Source organism: Xyrauchen texanus, chromosome 2 (genome assembly GCF_025860055.1).
Source record: "Xyrauchen texanus isolate HMW12.3.18 chromosome 2, RBS_HiC_50CHRs, whole genome shotgun sequence".
In the NCBI taxonomy this organism is placed as follows: domain Eukaryota; kingdom Metazoa; phylum Chordata; class Actinopteri; order Cypriniformes; family Catostomidae; genus Xyrauchen; species Xyrauchen texanus.
Window position 1 is genome coordinate 32283594 of NC_068277.1, and position 19048 is coordinate 32302641.

Below are 19048 nucleotides of genomic sequence, written 5' to 3' on the forward strand. Positions count from 1 at the left end.
ATGATTGTTTTTACATAACGGTTCGGTTGAATCAATACGGAGAATATTGTGTTTCAGGACGGCATATGCCTTTATTGGCTCATTAATGTACAAGCTATTATATTACACGAGAATGAGTACACTAATTAATGAAACATTATATAGGCTAGTTGTTGGGTATAGGCTATCAAAGAAAGAATTAGGGACATTTTTCTTAATTAATTGGTGCCTTGTATATTATTATTTATTATTATTATTATTATTTTTGCATGACATTGGGATTAAAAGCAATGTTTTTACATTTCTTTACAGATAATTAATGTATACTTCCATTTAAGCTGCAGAAAATGATGTTGTGTTGGTGTGCTGGGAAATGCAGGGTGAAGGAGAATCACCGTCCATTTATCTTATTGGCATTTTATTTGTACATGTTTATATTCTCCATCTGTTTTATTCTTATGTTAGGCTAATATTTTAATGAAAACAATAACAAAATGTTTCTATTCTATGAGATTTTATAAGATTAACGCGTTTTGCTCAAATTTTGCACGCACAAAGGAGGCTGTAAATATTTTGTTTTTATTTGGCATGGATTTAACACCTGGCCATATGGTCACTTGACATAAATCAGTAATGTTTGATAGGCTACATCCCAACATAATTAAAACAATCTGGGAAATAAAAACACAATGAAACGTAGAAATGCAGTTAAAGACAACGAAAGAGGTAAACCTGCGAGGTGGATGGTCTTGGGAATCTATAGTGCGCAAGTATGTTTTAGTAGGCTACAGACACCTTTAAAACCCTTTTCTTGTTGAAATGATGTAAAATGCGGTAACATTTAGCGGACGAAGTTAATTACATACATGCATGGACATAACTGTAATTATTCCGTCGAACCATAAAACAAATGTATATTTTGTAAGATCCGCCTATTCGGAGCACTGCTCTTTAACGTGCTACGATAATAACAAAGATGTGAACATTTCAATTTAAAACTGGTGGCTTTAAAATATAGCCTAAGTGATTCTGTCCTTGGGCTTATTGAGAGGATTGTCACATAAATCAAAGGCAGACTAATTGTGCAAGAGAGGTTTAATAAACGCATCAACTGAAAACCCGTGTTCTCCGGTCACTGTTATATCCGCTCCGTATAAAAGCGCGACCTCAATACATTTCACTTTAGCGCGAGATCAATCAGCTTCTCTCATATCGATCTCTGTCGCCTTGACACTCCTGAGTCGCCAGCCGCAGCCTTTTTGTTTCGAGTGAAAATAGCGTTTCGATTACTGTTTTTATTAGGGAAAGATTGCTACAAGAGGTTCTCCGTGGCCTGAAAATGAAGTGGTGACATTTTAATTACTAGACATTGATAAAGGAATCTTGGTAATGGCTGTGAACAGGTCTTTAAATGCTCGTCCGGCCCCCGCGCTAATCAAACTGGACTGCAGGAGAAAGGTCGCATTAGAGCAGCAGTTTGGGTCCCAGCAACCCAAGGAGGAATACGAAGCGCCTTCATCTGCTTGGAGCCCATATCCACTGTTCCAATGCCACATTTGGACATTGGTTTTAACTGGGCTGCTGTCTAATTGCACTGCATCCACAAAGGACTTTGAATGCATATCTTTAAATGGTGTCATGTTGCTTTGACATTTGGAAATAAACTAGTAAAGTTGATAGCTAATGGAAATGGCCATTATACTGTTATCCAGGTTTGACCTCTTCAGTTTAAATCAGCAGCTGCTCTCCAACATAATCCAGTTTGGAAATTCCTTATGCATGGTGTTATTGTAAACATTTTGGTTGGACTGTAAGTGAACTCTAACAGTGATGCGCTCATGCGGAGAGGAGAGTGACTCTGGCCTATCAGATTCCTGTCCCCCACATTGTAGTCATTCTGTATGGACTCCAACACTATGAAAACACTGGACCAAAACCGCATCCCATGACTGTTAATGAATTCCGTCTAACCAAATAAACCTACCATCCTTTAAAACACATGAGTGTAAACTACTGCATGTAATGCTAATCATCTAATGGATAAGCCTAGATGTGATCCACAGAAATTATGTTTAAGGAATGTGGGGGTTATGCCATCTGTTGCAGGGCTCCCTGTTCTTCTATTCTATTTGCAAAAGCAATGTTTGAGAGCCTTAAATGTATATTTCCCATTGACACGCTGAAGTTACAAATAACCATCTTAAGTGCCTATAACTTTTGCACAGTACTGCGTGTATATACAGTGTTTTCTTCAAAGCAAATAAACCAAATGAATTTTGCGTGTTTTAAAATGGATTGTCGAAAATAACAGCCATCTTTTCAGTGTTTAGTGTTATATAAAGAGGTTGTTGGGATATGTATATTATCATGCAAAGAGGAAAGCAATTTATGCAGAAAAATGACATTTGAAAAGTTTTATTTAGCAAACCTCACATCAACTGAAATATGAAGTCACATAAATGTTTTTGTTCTTCACAGATCTGACATATACCTTAGCCAAACCACTCCTTAGGTTTTGGCCTATTATCAGATTATAATTATTTGAGAAATACATTTGTGACAGTTGTACAAATTAAGAAACAGGTGCAAAGAAACTTGTTGTAACAAATAATATAACTTAGAAAAAAACAACAATGTATTTGGCTTTGGTATGTGACAATTACATTTTCTGTAACGTATAAGGAGTATAAATCTCAATAAGCACTATACACATTTGCTATCATCATATAAAATGACCGTAATCCATTGTTATAATAGTTCTCAAATCTTTTCCTCAATAGACACAGGCACTGAAGAACCACATTAATATCCTAATAAAAAGTATCTAGCACTTGACTAAAAGCATCATCCATTGAGAAACACTGATAGTATTGAACATTATCAGAAGAGAAGGCATATGTGATGACTCAGTGTGGTTTATGTAAGGACCATACTTGCCAACAGCTGTCAGGTTTTTAGTGGGTCTATGTAGGATGATGCTTTCCCCTGCAGTGCATGACAGAAAGAGTATCACAGAAGGTGTGCTGATTTGCTTTGGTCAACCCAGAACAGCTGGTCAATCAATTTAGACCTGTTACACAGCATACCGTTATGTGACTGCTGTGGCATTGTCTTATCATTGTTACCTTTGTAGAATCTTACTTGCACTAATATTGTGCTACGGTTATCCAAATGGGGGAATGAGCAGCATGAAACTGCTGTGCCAAGACTCTCTGTGTGAATGAATAGGTACAATTTTAGCACTATGCTAATGTGATCTACCAAGAGAATTCAGTGGTGCGTCTGCATTTTACAAAGCTATTGCATGTCAGCACTTTAGGTAAGGACCGATCCATATTAGATTTTTTCAACGGTGTAAAGGGAAAATACTCATCTAATTTGCTTAACCTATCTGAAGTGTACTGGTGCATTTAAGGGATAATTCACCCAAAAATGAAAATTCTTTCATAATTTATGTGTAAACGGGTAGCAGGTGTGTTAAATTTGGTGTCATCGCTCTCACACTTCCTTATACTGGTCACTGGAAGTTCAACATGGCACCTCATGGCAAAGAACTCTCTGAGGTTCTGAAAAAAAGAATTGTTGCTCTACATTAAGATGGCCTAGGCTATAAGAAGATTGCCAAGACACTGACACTGAGCTGCAGCATGGTGGCTAAGACCATACAGTGCTTTAACAGGACAGGTTCCACTCAGAACAGGCCTCGCCATGATCGACCAAAGAAGTTGAATTCACGTGCTCAGCGTCATATCCAGAGGTTGTCTTTGGGATATAGACGTATGAGTGCTGCCAGCATTGCTGCAGAGGTTGAAGGGATGGGGGTGTCAGCCTGTCAGTGATCAGACCATATGCCGCACACTGCATCAAACTGGTCTGCATGGCTGTAGTCCCAGAAGGAAGACTCTTCTAAAGATGATGCACAAGAAAGCCCACAAACAGTTTGCTGAAGACAAGCAGACTAGCGACATGGATTACTGGAACCATGTCCTGTGGTCTGATGAGACCAAGATAAACTTATTTGGTTCAGATGGTGTCAAGCATGTGTGGTGGAAACCAGGCGAGGAGTACAAAGACAAGTGTGTCTTGCCTACAGTCAAGCATGGTGGTGGGAGTGTCATGGTCTGGGGCTGCATGAGTATTGCCAGCACTGGGGAGCTACAGTTCATTGAGGGAAACCATGAATGACAACATGCACTGTGACATACTGAAGCAGAGCATGATCCCCTCCCTTCGGAGACTGGGCTGCAGGGCAGTATTCCAGCATGATAACCAAACACACCTCCAAGACGACCACTGCCTTGCTAAAGAAGCTGAGGGTGAAGGTGATGGACTGGTCAAGCATGTCTCCAGACCTAAACCCTATTGAACATCTGTGGGGCATCCTCAAACGGAAGGTGGAGGAGAAGAAGGTCTCTAACATCCACCAGCTCCGTGATGTCGTCATGGAGGAGTGGAAGAGGACTCCAGTGGTAACCTGTGAAGCTCTGGTGAACTCCATGCCCAAGAGGGTTAAAGCAGTGCTGGATTATAATGGTGGCCACACAAAATATTGCCCAGTTTGGACATTTTCACTTAAGGGTGTACACACTTTTGTTGCCAGCAGTTTAGACATTAATGGCTGTGTGTTGAGTTATTTTGAGGGGACAGCAAATTTACACTGTTATACAAGCTGTACACTCACTACTTTACATTGTAGCAAAGTGTAATTTCTTCAGTTTTGTCACATGAAAAGATATAATCAAATACTGTACATAAAAGCACTGTAGTTCTATGGATTACTTTTATGCTTCCTTTACATGCATTTTGGAGCTTCAAAATGTTGGTACCCCTTCACATTGCATTGCATCGACATTCAGAGTGGAGATATTCTTCTAAAAATCTTTGTGTTCTGCAGAAGAAATAAAGTCATTCAACATCTTGGATGGAATGAAGGTAAGTGATGAGAGAAATTTCATTTTTGGGTGAACGATTTTTTTAAGTTAATGCAACAGCCAAAGCAATAATTTTCAATTAACTACTTAAACAAAGCTCATTAGTGGGCTTAAACATGGTCAGGGCAAGAACAAAACCCATTGGGTTCCACTGTAGTATTTCAGGCTGCTGCTATTATAACATCTAAAAGCCATTGCAGCATCACATTTTTCCAACTTAAATTGGGTATTTCCACAACTGGCAGGCCGTTTGTGAAACTTGACAAAAAGTGGCTTATAAAACAACAGTCACATGATGTGCACTTGCACTGCAGCAGGGAGCTTGACACAACCCCATCAATTTTAAAAACTGAAATGTTTTACTGAACTTGAGATGATTTATGACACAGCCATAATGTTTTGGTAAAACCAGACTGTTGCTTTAAGTACAGACAGAGATGAAATCCATGGGAACTAAATTTGAGTTGAACAAGCAACAGCACCCTCTGAGGATCTTCTGTTAAAACATTTACTTTGGAATCAGCACAAAGAGGGAAAATAAATCTAGATTCGGGCTTATGCAAACCAATATTCATCCACCATGGTTAAAATACTCATTTGCAGGCCTAAGGCTAAATGCTTGCATAATCTGCACCAGACTCGTGGCAGTTCTCAGACCATGCACCATTACAACTCGGGGTTGGGAGGGGTGCTGTACTTGAGGTGCTGCAAGTTCATCTGCTTCTTCTCTGGGTTCATTAGAAAAGTGAGAGGAAATTTGGACACCAACTCCCATAATTCTGTCCTGTGCCACTGTTCTTCACATGAGCATCTGTGCCTGCTGAGCTTTGCGGTCCTCTAGGCTGCGGCACACCCACATGGACACGACCTCTGTGTTGCCATCATTATATTGCACAATGAAGGGGTGGTCCTGAAGGAAGGATAAAAGACCTGTAATCATTTACTTAACCTTATGATGTTGCCTTTCTATTTTCCCTGGAACACAAAAGGGAAATGTTAGGCAGAATGCGAGGGACCAACAGCCTTAGTCACCATTCAATTTCCTTGCATCTTTTTTCCAGATGATGAAAGTGAATGGTGACTTAGGCTGTCATCCCACCTAACATATAATTTTGTGTTCCACAGAAGCAGGAAAGTCATATGGGGTTAGAACGGCATGAGGGTGAGCAAATAATGAAAAAAGTTTTGTTTTTGCATGGACTATTCCTTTTAAAAAGCAATAACCAAGCACAAAAGTCTAAACTTCACTGGGTAAACAAGATAGCGAAAAAGACATAGGGAATATTGTTCATAAGTAAGCAATGTAAACGCTTTTTAAATCAAGATCTTAAACCTAAGTTGAAAGTCATATGACACAGTTTGAAGACCTTTAATGGACTTCCATCTTCTCATGCCCTTTCTCACAAATACGGCAATGCCAGTCTTGCACTTCCTCATCCTGTTTTATTTCTTCCCCCTCTCTCTCTCTCTATGAGGACAATGCAATACCATCAATCGTTCAGTCCTCTTAATGGTGAGCTCTGCCTGTGGCACAGTGAGGTTAATCACTCTCACTTCTGGAGTGTTAGAGAGGGCAGTCCTGAGGGGGAGCTCTACAAGGCACCCATCTCATCAATCACACAGCCCGGGTAGGAGAGCACTCAGTGGCAGGTCCACCACCAGACCTAGTGGTGTAATACGCATCCACGCAGATGAATCCACCTCACATACTGACCCTGGTAGCTTGGGTAAGGGTCTGACCCCATGAATGGCCTGTTTTCTTACCTGACATAGAAAAGGCACAGGCTTTAAGGGAGAATGGGGACAGCGCATGTGAGAATAGTAAACATGCTGGTATAAATCACACACCATAAAGAGAAAAATCACAACCTAGACACATTAGGGTAATTCTTCAACTTCATGCATTTTTATGTCCGCCATAGTCAGCCATTTTATATATATAAAAAAAGATGTTTACAGTGCTAAAAGTGACCAAAGTTGAAGAAACACCCATTAATAATAAATATCCTAAATGTGGACACAAGCTGATGGGATATATAAACCAGTAAAACAAATGTACATGCCTAACCAAGGCAAACAACCTGGTGTTTGTCTCATAACCTGAAAATAAATCAGATCTTGGATGGTCACCTGCTTGTGTGGCTGTACGGAGACAGATCACAAAAACACAAACCCTACCACCTGCGTATCCCTCTGTTCCATGTGTATGTGAGTGTGTTGGAGCATGCCAGAAACAGGACCTTCATTAATTAACCCACCTGCTGCTAGCTTAGCACACGTGCAGAGTGGAGAGGCTGTATAAATACTCTGCTAGTTAGGTCATTATCGTCTCCCTGCTTTACCTCTCTAACACATAAACAAAAAAATAAATAAATGGAAAAATCAAATTTAAAAGTGTGGCTACATTAATCACAGCTCCATCGCAAAGTGTGATAATCACCTGAATTCTCCATTAAAGTAAAACTGCCAAACCCAGGGGAAATCTCACCTCTACATTTAATTGTTTTGAGCCTGTTAAAGGCTTTTTAATCTAAGATTAATTTATGCAATTTTAAATAACTCTACATATGATTAATAAGCTTGAAAATTAAAAGGAGTCCAAAGCAATTATAACAAGTGGTTGGTCATCACCTCATTAGAATGTGTTGGCGAACAGCGACGGCTCAGTTTAATGCGTGTCATTGTATGTGTGTGAGGTTGATATTGAAGCTGAGAGAAAACACGCGAGAGAGACACAGAGTAAGAAAGTTGAATAAGTCAGTGGGATAACTAGGTCTTTTCAGATTTGCATACAAAAGATCTGATCCCACAGGATACAAAACTATGTATATGAGCTCTTGGACAATGTTAAGATTTCATCAATGCTGATCTTTTAATTCAACAGTCACCATGAGCCAGACCATCTATATAGATAAAAAGATAGCAGGGTAGATCAAATTCGCTTATTGCTATAAACTCACACCACATAAAGCTATGTTAGTGTGATGGTAGGGTTTGCTTTCGGCTAACTACAAACACATATTGGAACATCTTAACTAGAGGCGCACTAATATAAACATTCTGGCTGATAAATAATTTCATGTTATGGCACTATTTTGTATAGATAAACTCATTGAAAACTAAAATCAATAGTTTAAAATCATACAAGTAAAGGCCTCACAACATTATAATATACATGGTACAAAAGATGGATATTCATTTTGAAATCTGCTATAAAAAAATATTTAATGAGTTAGAAATATGTCCTTATTATAATAAAGGTGGTCCTTTGTCATTGAAAAACAAGTAACTCCGGTTAGAGAGAATAGCTCGGAAAGTTATAAACAACAGGATTTAAAGATAAGTAGGGTGTTAGACAAGAGAGTTTGTGTGTATGGTCTAAAATAGAGTTGGGTTAGGTATTAAGAACAAACATAGTGCATATACTACAACAAAGAACATTTGCAGTTCTGAGATAAACAGTAATCCTGTCCACCTGTGTGTCTAAAAGGCATGATGTAGGACAATATATGAAAATGAGTACTTTGGGTAATATAATAAATATATACACCACAGTTAGTTTCGGTCCTCGAATCTGATTGGACGAGAGACATTCCATGAGCACTGATGGCGTGACAGCATCAGCACTCAGACGCTTCACTGTGTGTATCACTCCGCTTGTGTTTGTGGCGTTCTAAACTTAAGTTTAAGCGTAGTGCATATGTGTTAGGAGTTATTGTCTTTATTTTTGAAATTACATATGTTAGCCAGCCGGTGGTGGCAAAAGATAATGTTTGTGTGTAATATGAGCCAGTTGGTGACGTAAAGTGAATCCATTGTTTACATAGAACAGCGCTCTGTGAGTTTCCACATTGGATACATACTCCTTAAAATGGCAGAGGACATTGCTGCTTCTATAGTGAATGACATTTGCGCACACACACAAAGATCCCCCATTTAGCCTTAACAGACTGTAGGGGCAAGTGCTGTTAGCGAGCACCTATGAAGGCCGGAATGGTACAGGAGGGGGTGGGTGGCCAGCACCACGCCCGACCGCCTTTGTCTCCCCAGTGGCGATGTTTACACACCGCACCAGGTACTCATTTTAGGTCAACCTAGGGGAGGCCCGGGACCGGTTCAGATAATCGTCACTGGTGTTGGCCATGAGTGGGAATCGACACACACACACACACACACACACACACACACACACACACACACACACACACACACACACACACACACGTTGTGTTTCCATGTTTTATGGGGACTTTCCATAGACATAATGGTTTTTATACTGTACAAACTTTATATTCTATCCCCTAATCCTAACCCTACCCCTAAACCTAACCCTCACAGAAAACTTTCTGCATTTTTATCTTTTCAAAAAACATAATTTAGTATGATTTATAAGCTGTTTTCCTCATGGGGACCGACAAAATGTCCCCACAAGGTCAAACATTTCGGGTTTTACTATCCTTATGGGGACATTTGGTCCCCACAAAGTGATAAATACACGCTCACACACACACACACACACACACACACACACACACACACACACACAAATATTCTTTGATAAAAATATTTGTTTAAGAAAGCAGCCTTCTGAGTTCATTTGCATAGTCATATCGGCACAAAATCGGTGAACAATCCACATGGAAAAGGTCTGTTTTCATTCCAGCTCAAAAATTAACTGTATCAGCCACCATATCTGTAATCTGTGAATTTCCCCTCTCTAAAATTGGTATCGGTCTCACAAATCCCATCTCGGTCGGGCTCTAGTCGCATATGCAAGTGATTTACTCTAATTGATCTTGGTATTTAAGAATCTATATCGTGATTGTGTAAATACCAAATAATCAAACATCGACAAATTCTGATAAAAAAAGCTAAAAAAAAAACTACTATCACCGGAGAATTGATATGGTAATAAAATGTCATTTATCCCTGATCTTAACAACACATAGGGCTCTCTATTAATCCAAATAATCTCCATTACAGGTGGATATTTCAGAAAAGTTTTCCAAAAACTAAACACAATATTGCTCTTTAAAGACAAACTCTACACCTTTTTAAGGTGATTACTGTTAATTTACCAAAGCTAAACTGAAGATTACAAAGTGCTCAGAGCCAAAACTAATTTACTCAGATATCTGAGCTTTAATATTTGACAAAGTCTTTGTGGCAATAAGGTCAGTAGTGTTGTAGAACCCCAGTTCTCAAGAGGGTGGGAAAGCAGGAGAGATGGCAGACACCGTGTCAGAGAGCTAAAAGGTAGGATTACCCTCTGGGGAGTTCAAGAAGCTCCATGGCGTGCTAATGTGTAAACAAGTCATCAGAGCGGTGTCAGAGGGCTTTTAAAGCCTGTTCTCATCCCAGTCCCCTCAGCACGGGACACTGGCATTCAGCAAGATTGCGTGTCTTTTTAAAGGCTGCTCCCCTGGGTCTTAAAACACATGAACACAAGCGATCTCTCCTTAGCTCATCAGCCCACGCAATCAAGAAAAATGGGGGTGGATATAGAAGGGTTGTGACAGATTCAGAGTGTCAGTAGGACTCCTTCAGCTTTTTGTCCCTGGCTGAGGCTCATATCTGGAGCAGCTGAGCCCCTGGATAGCCCACAGGGACCAGGAGGGGGGCAGAAGAGGACAAAAGGTGCTAAAAGGTTGAGTGACAATGAGAAAACTCTAGGCAAGTGGAGAAAAATGTCAATAACTGCACCGCATCTAACCACAAACTAAAAGCTGTATACACAGTTACCTGATGCTTAAAAGGTATATTCTAGGTTCAATAAAAATTTAGCTCAATCAACAGCAATTGTGGCACAATGTTGATTACCACAAAACATTATTTCAACTCATCCCTCTTTTTCTAAAATAAAAAAAGTTTTAGGTTTCAGTAAATGCGGCCACTTTTTGGAGGGTTTGAAGGCTGAAATGTGAAGCTTATAATTTTATAAAAGCACTAATATAATTTTTTTTTTTTAAACCTTTTGTTTATTCGAGCTGTAAATTTGTTTTACATTGTTGTTTATCGGAATTACAGGGTTTGCAGTGTTACTTTGTCATTGCAGCAATGTTGAAAAATGTCTTTTGACAGAAAGGTTAGCAAGTGATTTTATCACACTAAAATCATGAAAACATGCATGTTGTCTTGTGGCTATACTTTTTGAAACAATGAGTATTTCAATGTTTACAGATTGGCTAATTTCACTTCCATTGTAAGTGCCTAACTATAACCCAGATTTTAAGAAAAGGAGGGACAGAGGGCCTGGATAGCTCATTAAGACGCTGACTACCACCCCTGGAGTCACGAGTTCAAATCCAGGGTGTGCTGAGTGACTCCAGCTAGGTCTCCTAAGCAACCAAATTGGCCCGGTTGCTAGGGAGGGTAGCGTCACATGGGGTAACCTCCTCGTGGTCACTATAATGTGGTTCTCGCGCTCTGTGGGGTGCGTGGTGAGTTGTGCGTGGATGCCGCAGAGAATAGCGTGAAGCCTCCATGGTAATGCACTCAACAAGCCACGTGATAAGAAGAGCGGACTGACCATATCAGACTCGGAAGCATCTGAGATTCATCCTCCACCACCCGGATTGAGGCGAGTCACAACGCACCACAAGGACTTAAAACGCATTGGGAATTCCAAATTAGGGGAGAAAATAAAACAGTTAAATAAAATTAAAGGAGGGACAAGTCTAAATAAATTTTGTGGTAATCAACAATATGCCGCAAATGCTGTCGATTGAGCATATCTTGTATTGAGAATATACCTTTAATTTTCTTTACATTATGTTTATAACATCCTAAAATCTATGCAAAGGTCTTGGATCAAAGACATACACACACACACAGGGTGTAAATAATATTACTAATGCAAACTTTATATTGCTCTTTCTATGTCTTTGCCATGAGTGATAAGTTAAATGCTACACATCACTGAAAGAAAGACTTCTGTCTCCCACCTTCCTGAAAGAATTGAAGGAGCCTAGATGAGTGAACAAACACAAGGTATCACACACCCCATTACCAAGACCACTCTTCTCTGCATTAACAGTCAGTTCTCAGTGGACTGCACTGTCCATGGTGCTGGGTAAACCCAACCTAGCTTTTAAAGGCTCCGAGAGCTAACTGCTGCAACAATGCAAGCAGACACGTGATCCGAGACTTCAATAGTCCATAGGAAATTACGTTGTTCCCAGTGGTACAAACACAAGTGAAAAAGGACTCAAAACTTGTGTAACTCTTTGAGCTAACCAGACCCATAAAAGCATTAGAGCCTGTGTAGATATCTTCAAAAAGTTAGAAATATAACTGTTTGCCACATAGGGTAGACATTCAGACTTTCAGTAAAACACATGAATTCTAAATTCTATTTAATTTTGACAATATAATTTTTTTCATGCCAGATCATAATAGTGCAAAACATATTATTATTTGATCCTTTATTTATTGCCCCCACCCCCCTTTACTGAAACAGCAATAAGACTTTTTGATCTGACTGGCAAGCTACTTTTAACATTAAAAGTTTTCCTTAGTCTTTTTTAACTTCTAGTTGACAATCTTAGTGAGCTCAAATAAATGTAATAAATAAGGATGCTTTGTAAATAGTAAAAAAACAAAAAACTCAAATCATCAATAAATTGTGCACCTAATGAAACTGATGACTGTGTCCTGTCCTCAAATGTTACCAAACGGGAGAAGCTTCCAAGGAAAAAGGTCCTTAGATTTTAAAGAACGAACACACACACACACACGCACGCGCACACGCACGCGCACGCACACACACGCACACACAGCACACACACACACACGCATGCACACACTTTCTGTGCTTCTTTGACTGAATCCACAAGAGAGGAGTCAAAGGTTACAAAACACTTAAAAATGTTTCAATAGACTGACTGTTGTGAAATGTACTTCCATGGTATAGATAAGTGGGGTAAACAGCACAGAACAGGACATTTCCAAACAAAACTAGATAGACAATAGGTCAAGGTTTTACCCAAACCCCTACAAACAGTCAAGGAAAGCTTCCCAACCATCAAATACATCCATTCACTAACTCTGTCTGTCTAATAATTGGTATTTTGTGTTCTAATCTTGAAGACTGATTTGGACTTTAAGGGAAAAAATGCTAAAGAAACTCACCATTAGGTTGTTAGGAGCAGGTCTTTCTTTTGGTTGCTTCCTCATACTGTAGACGCAAAAGCAGGAGAAGTCATTGTAAAAGAGATTCCACAAGTAGTAATTAATCATCCATTGTTAATTCAAAAGAAGTAAAGAAAACAAGAGTGGAAAAACTCATTGAGATTAAAAGCACATATGTTTGAGGCCAAACCTTGACTTACCAGCTTCTCTCATTAAAAGGCAATTGCTGAGTTACTCTTGAATCTCAGCAAGGTTTATGTGTTAAAGATTGGACAAAACAACTGGCATGTTTGCAGAATGTGGTTGACGTGGTTGCATGAAAAAGGATGAGAATTTAGAATCACAATAATTATGTGTTTTTCATCAAAAGTTAGAGGATTTACCAGTCAATGATCTGAAAGCATGAATGGCACATTAGCATTAATAACAGTCTTTATATTTTTTTATACAAACCTTTAATGTGAAGTGGCACTATGATTTGCAAGCAATTCCATATGAAGACAGCGGCAAGTTAAAAGCATTTCAAGGTAAAACCAATAAACACTTTTTCTAATAAATGCCTTCTACTAAAACTCCCAGACAGTCCATCCCACACACGGATATAATCTTCTCCACCATTTTTATCTTCTCATCCTCTTTATCATTGTACTGTTGAGGTTAATCTAAACAGCTCTCAAAGTGATGAAGGGAGAGGGGTAAGTAATTATCAATTCTCCTTGGCATAGATCACACCTTAGCACAGGTAAATTAGTCAATCTGACCCAGATAAGAAATGGGAGGGATTATAGGGACAGAGCGGCCTGCAGAGAGGCCCATTTGGACCATGATGAATGACACCCACTCAGAACAGGCTATTAATAGAAGAGGATGGTGGAAGAGCAGTGCCAGGCAGGGGTGGTACGAGTGAGCCAGGTGACCCGTTTGTGTAAATAAAGTGCGTTGCAAGTAAACATCAGCAGATAAACAAATCCCAAAACATCTGGCTTCACCCACCATGCCCACAGGCCTGGAGCACCAGAGAAACCATGCACAAGGTTGGTGGGGAATACAGGTTTCTTGGGGTATGACCTGTGAAAGGGAATGTGTGTGAAGCAGGGTCAACCGACCAGGGACAGACGTTAAGTAAATATTTACTGCTGTGTTTAGCTAGTCTAATTGCTGTCCTATTTAGTATGTAAAACCAGGACAGACTGTTTGCATGCTAGGCCACTATTTTGTACACTCACTGAGCACTTTATTAGGAACATCTGTAAACCTACTTATTTGTGCGATTATCTAATTAGCCAATCGTGTGGTAGCATTGCAATGCATAAAGTCATGGAGATACGGGTCCGGAGCATCAGTTAATGTTCACATCAACCATCAGACTGGGGAAAATGTGATCTCAGTGATTTCGACCGCGGCATGATTGTTGGTCCCAGACGGGCTGGTTTGATTATTTCTCAAACACATCGGATTTTCATGCACCACAGTCTCTAGAGTTCACTACTTTTTACTGTTTTTGTTATTCCCTTTTTTAAGTCTATTTTTCAAGCTCTGTCACTTTAAGAGATTTTTGTCAACTCATTAAATCCAGCTTGTCATAATCCCCAATTATGTACCTACAAAATGGCTGAATAGTTGTTTTAGAATGAGTATTGAAGAAAGTGATCACTTCACTTGCACCTTTCACTATGCAAATTAAAAAATAAATTAATTATGTATTTGTGCTAGACCTGAACCTCAATCAAGTGTGCAGACAGCAATTTTTGTTTCATCCTAAATGATTAAACATTTAAATTCAATTTAAACAAATGTTTGACCTGTATTTGTAAATTCATGACTTGGTCATCATGTTGATGAATATACATGGGTAAATTTCACAAAACCCATCAAGAACATGTCCAGGTCACATTTCACCACAAACTCAAAATAAATTTGTTTTTGTTTTTTATTTACCTAAAAATAAAAGGACCATTGTGATCTGTATTGTGACATTTGTATTATGACATCATTCTCCCCCCACACTGGCATTTGTATTAATGTACTGCAATCTTTTTTTTAATCTCATTACAGTACTGTGAAAAATATATTTTAAATATTATAAAAAGTATTTGTATATCATGGTAAACACTATAATAGAGGATAACCATGGGAATAACAGACATTATATATATACACACACATTTTTGTGAAAATAGTGTCACAATTCAAAATAGTATCACAATTAATTTTCTGATTTATGTGTTTGGGGTGGGGTGGGGTGGTGAGAGAGGGATAGAGACTGAGAGAAGAAGAAAGAGCTGCAAGCAGTTTTTGAGTAGACAAACTTACCATTGTGTAATAAAGTGGACAAATTTCTCACTAAACTGGCCAACTGGAAGTTCGGGCGGGTTCTAAAAAAGAAACAAAATAAAACAAGCTTTTTATAACAAATCACTAATAAAGTAAGGACACACAAATTCAATAAAAAATATACATGGTATAAATTAAAATGATGAAAAATATATTGTTTGATTCTCACAGTTTTTCTGTGGCCTTGACTAGGTTGCAGAAGGGTTACGATTCATACTGAGGTATTCTACGTGTGGGCGGTCAAAGGAGATGTGTATATTAATTTTTTGGCAGCACCTGAACCTCTCTTTTGTTGGACAGCCAGTAGAAAAATGGATCAAACACACAAAACATTCAAAACGAATGACAAAGAGTGGCATTCATAGATGCGCTCCTGAGAAAGCTTACATACAGTTTAGTTGATAAGACCAATGGCAATTTAACCAACTATTCAAACACAACTGACCTCAACCTCCGAACAATGTTAATAATGTTACCATCGCAAGAAAATAGAGGTACTTCTAAGAGACAGACACACTGAAGGTAAATGGAACAAATAAAGTTCTCTTTTTCATTTTGGATACAAAGGATGCATGTCTTGATATATATTAAGATGCATCTGAGATACAAATGTCTCGTATTCAATGTGGTTTAGCCTGTATCAGGAATAAGGAGCCCATATTTTTATCGAAGACTTCAGAAGAATGACAAATGGAGCAAGGTTCAGAAAAACAGGAAAAAGGAAAAAGGTTTCTAACCTTGATCTCAATATGACCTCAAGGATGAGAAATATGACGACATCAACATCACAGCAACAAAAGTCTTAAGTGTTACACACAGAATTGAGTTTCAAGATGTCTGTAAAGGTATTGGAATGTAAGGTGAATAGATATTCTATTGAATTTGTTTGTTTGTGTGGGACAAAGAGGGCAAAAAACCTACTTTAACAGCCAGTAGGAATTAAATTAAGTCTTAACTGCACCACACAAGCAATCTAATTTCAGTTTACAAAACAGGCACACATATTCACAGACGACAACCATCCAGTCAGATAAATATAGTAAGGAATGATCTGATATGCTGTTAAAAATGTCTTTGGATTTACTCTGTGTTTGTTCTAGAGAGTGTGAAATACACACCTATTTAAATAAACATAGCCAGAGGCATACTACTGCAGCTATACATCATTATACAACCAAGACTTGGAACCTTTAACACACAAACACAAACACACACACACACACACACACACACACACACACACACACACACACACACACACACACACACACACACACACACACACACACACACACACACACACACACACACACACACACACACAAGCACTTATGCCCTAGATATACTTCCAATTTGACACGAACACCCATGGTCTGCATACGACTGAATGAGAGCATGTCAAAGTATACTCGTATAACTGTGCGTGCATACACAGTAAGTTGGCGCATGCAGGGTGCGACTGCTATGAGACACCAGACTTTTTCCCTTCAAAAGTTTAGACCAATAAAGTTGTTATATTCCTTCAGATTCGAGTTATGCAAATGTAGGTATTGCCAGACCTCCTCACACGTGCTCTCTTGATTTGCACATTCACTGCTGTTGTTTTTACCTTCAGCTCCTGATGTTTAGCAGCGATTACATCTTCTAGCACATCTTCGTAACAGCAACAGCTTATATAGTGATAACAGTGTTGCCATCTTGTGGACCCACTAATCAGTGCAAATTACTTCTGGTGCATGCGCATTCTGCGCGTACAAAGACGAAAGGTTAGAAACATTTGTCTGTGCATGTCCAGCGCTAGAGCACTCTGCTGATGATGAGATTTGAAACGTGTATGACCGAAGTACAGTTTAGGCTTTAAGCTAGGGTATACTTTGCTTTTCGCGTGCTCTGGCCTTTCAAAGTAGTCTGTTCAGGTTCGTTCCCCGCATGTGCACTACAACTGCTTTGTTACACTCTGCAACACAGTCAACACCACATTGACACGGACTGTCCAAGTGTTTAGAAAAAATGGTCTGCATGCATACTGTTCTGATGGCAAAATTATTTACATAGTGGGACGCGAAAACCGAAGTATACATTAGCCTACATGCAGGGCTGCAGTTAGAAATTTTTGGGACCAGTACAAAACATATTCAGTGCAGCCCCTTCGGTTGTCCAATCTGGGTCCCTCTCAAGCTCGGGACAAAAGGTCCAGTTGTCTCACCTTATTGGCGGCCCTGCCTATATGTATCTGTACACCCTAGCCTTCAACCTGAACACACCAATGCTCAAACCAAAAACACAGAAACAGAGCACCACAACAACCAGGTGCTCACTCATATGGCCTCACACATGTACACGCTTTTACTACAGAGAAACAGATGTGCATGCACAAGCCCTCACATACACTTGAGCACCTTCATTTGTGTTCTTTGAAGTGGCGGCTGCATCATGAGGATGATGATGAAAGCACTGTTATATTATGCAGCTTGCTGCCATTATCCAACACTACAAACAGTGCCAGACCATGGCCTGTCGTCCTCCACAATACAAGCAGTAAATATACATGTAATTGCCCAGCAACAATAATCAGACAAAATTAGATCATTAATTACAAAGGTGAATTTAGGCTTGAGTCTTATTAGACGCATCAGGGTAATTTCAATACATGAGTAGAGAGGAACAATTAAAAGAAGGTTCTGCTATGTAGATGAACAAGTGAGCTGTTCTGAAAGATCTATAGCCATAAAAATGACAACCAAGTGCACTACAAATCAGCAGCAACTATCACAAACTGAGAAGAGCTACACTTGAGAGAGGGAATATAAAGCGAGACAGGAAGAGGAAAAAAATAACACAGAAGGGCGATAAAAGGGGAGAACGAGTAAGCAAGAGAGAAATGGGAAGACGAAAAAGCTCTTGTATACATAATCTCATTTAGTCGTTTATTCACTCTTCCCATGAGCCCTGTGAGGCCTTGCGGCTGATTATTTATACCAGGAACACCATGGAAACTGGCCATACATACAGACAGACACACAACAGTCACAATGACCTTCAAACAAGCTGGACTGTTATTACTGGCATCCTCTCAAAGTCCAAGCAGTTTATTAGATCAACCACCTGTGACCTTCCTCAATTTCTCTCACATACTTCATGACACTTCTCTCTTCTGGTGACTTTTTGACATGTTTAATGGGTCTCCAATTGTACACTGTCTCTGAATATTCTTTGATGTTTTTTTCTAACTGACTGGTCTTGATGTCCTTCTCAGGCAGCTATCCGTCTCAAGAGTTAAAGCTGTTTTCTCCCAGGTGTGGTTTTGAAGTGTTCCCTTTTCTGCTGCTCTTTCAGTCCGCTGCATTCACTCTGCCTCTCTCTGTCTGTGCACTAGATTACTCTTTAAAGTAGGTCCTGGGGAGTACTCTCTTTCTTCATCTCTAACTGTCTCTCTCTCAGTCTCTGTGTCTCTCTCTCTGAAGGATATCAGTGGCAGTGAGTAATAAGGCCTTGGTCAGCTGAATGTAGTCGGTGGCGGCATGTCTCTGGCCTGAGGGAGACAGAGCGAAGAGCACGGCAGAAAATAGTTTGAGTGATGCCTCTGCTGAGTGAGTAATGAACAGTTCAGCTAGGTCAACTCAAGAGCGGCCGTTTAATTATTAATTACGTTCAATCTATAGCAGAAAGGACAT

The 19048-nt window shown here is 39.4% G+C and overlaps 1 protein-coding gene across 1 annotated transcript in view; it reads right to left on the reverse strand.

Annotated features, from left to right (window-relative positions):
• Positions 1 to 2390: 2390 nt before the first annotated feature.
• Positions 2391 to 19048, reverse strand: part of LOC127617170 (dual specificity mitogen-activated protein kinase kinase 5-like) — a 63114-nt gene continuing 46456 nt past the window's right edge. The window contains exons 20-22 of the mRNA XM_052089095.1: positions 15354 to 15415; positions 13041 to 13086; positions 2391 to 5820 (exon numbers count right to left, since the gene is read on the reverse strand). Of these exons, the coding sequence (XP_051945055.1) occupies positions 5710 to 5820; positions 13041 to 13086; positions 15354 to 15415 (219 nt within the window). The 3' untranslated portion in view covers positions 2391 to 5709. The remainder of the gene's footprint in view (positions 5821 to 13040; positions 13087 to 15353; positions 15416 to 19048) is intronic.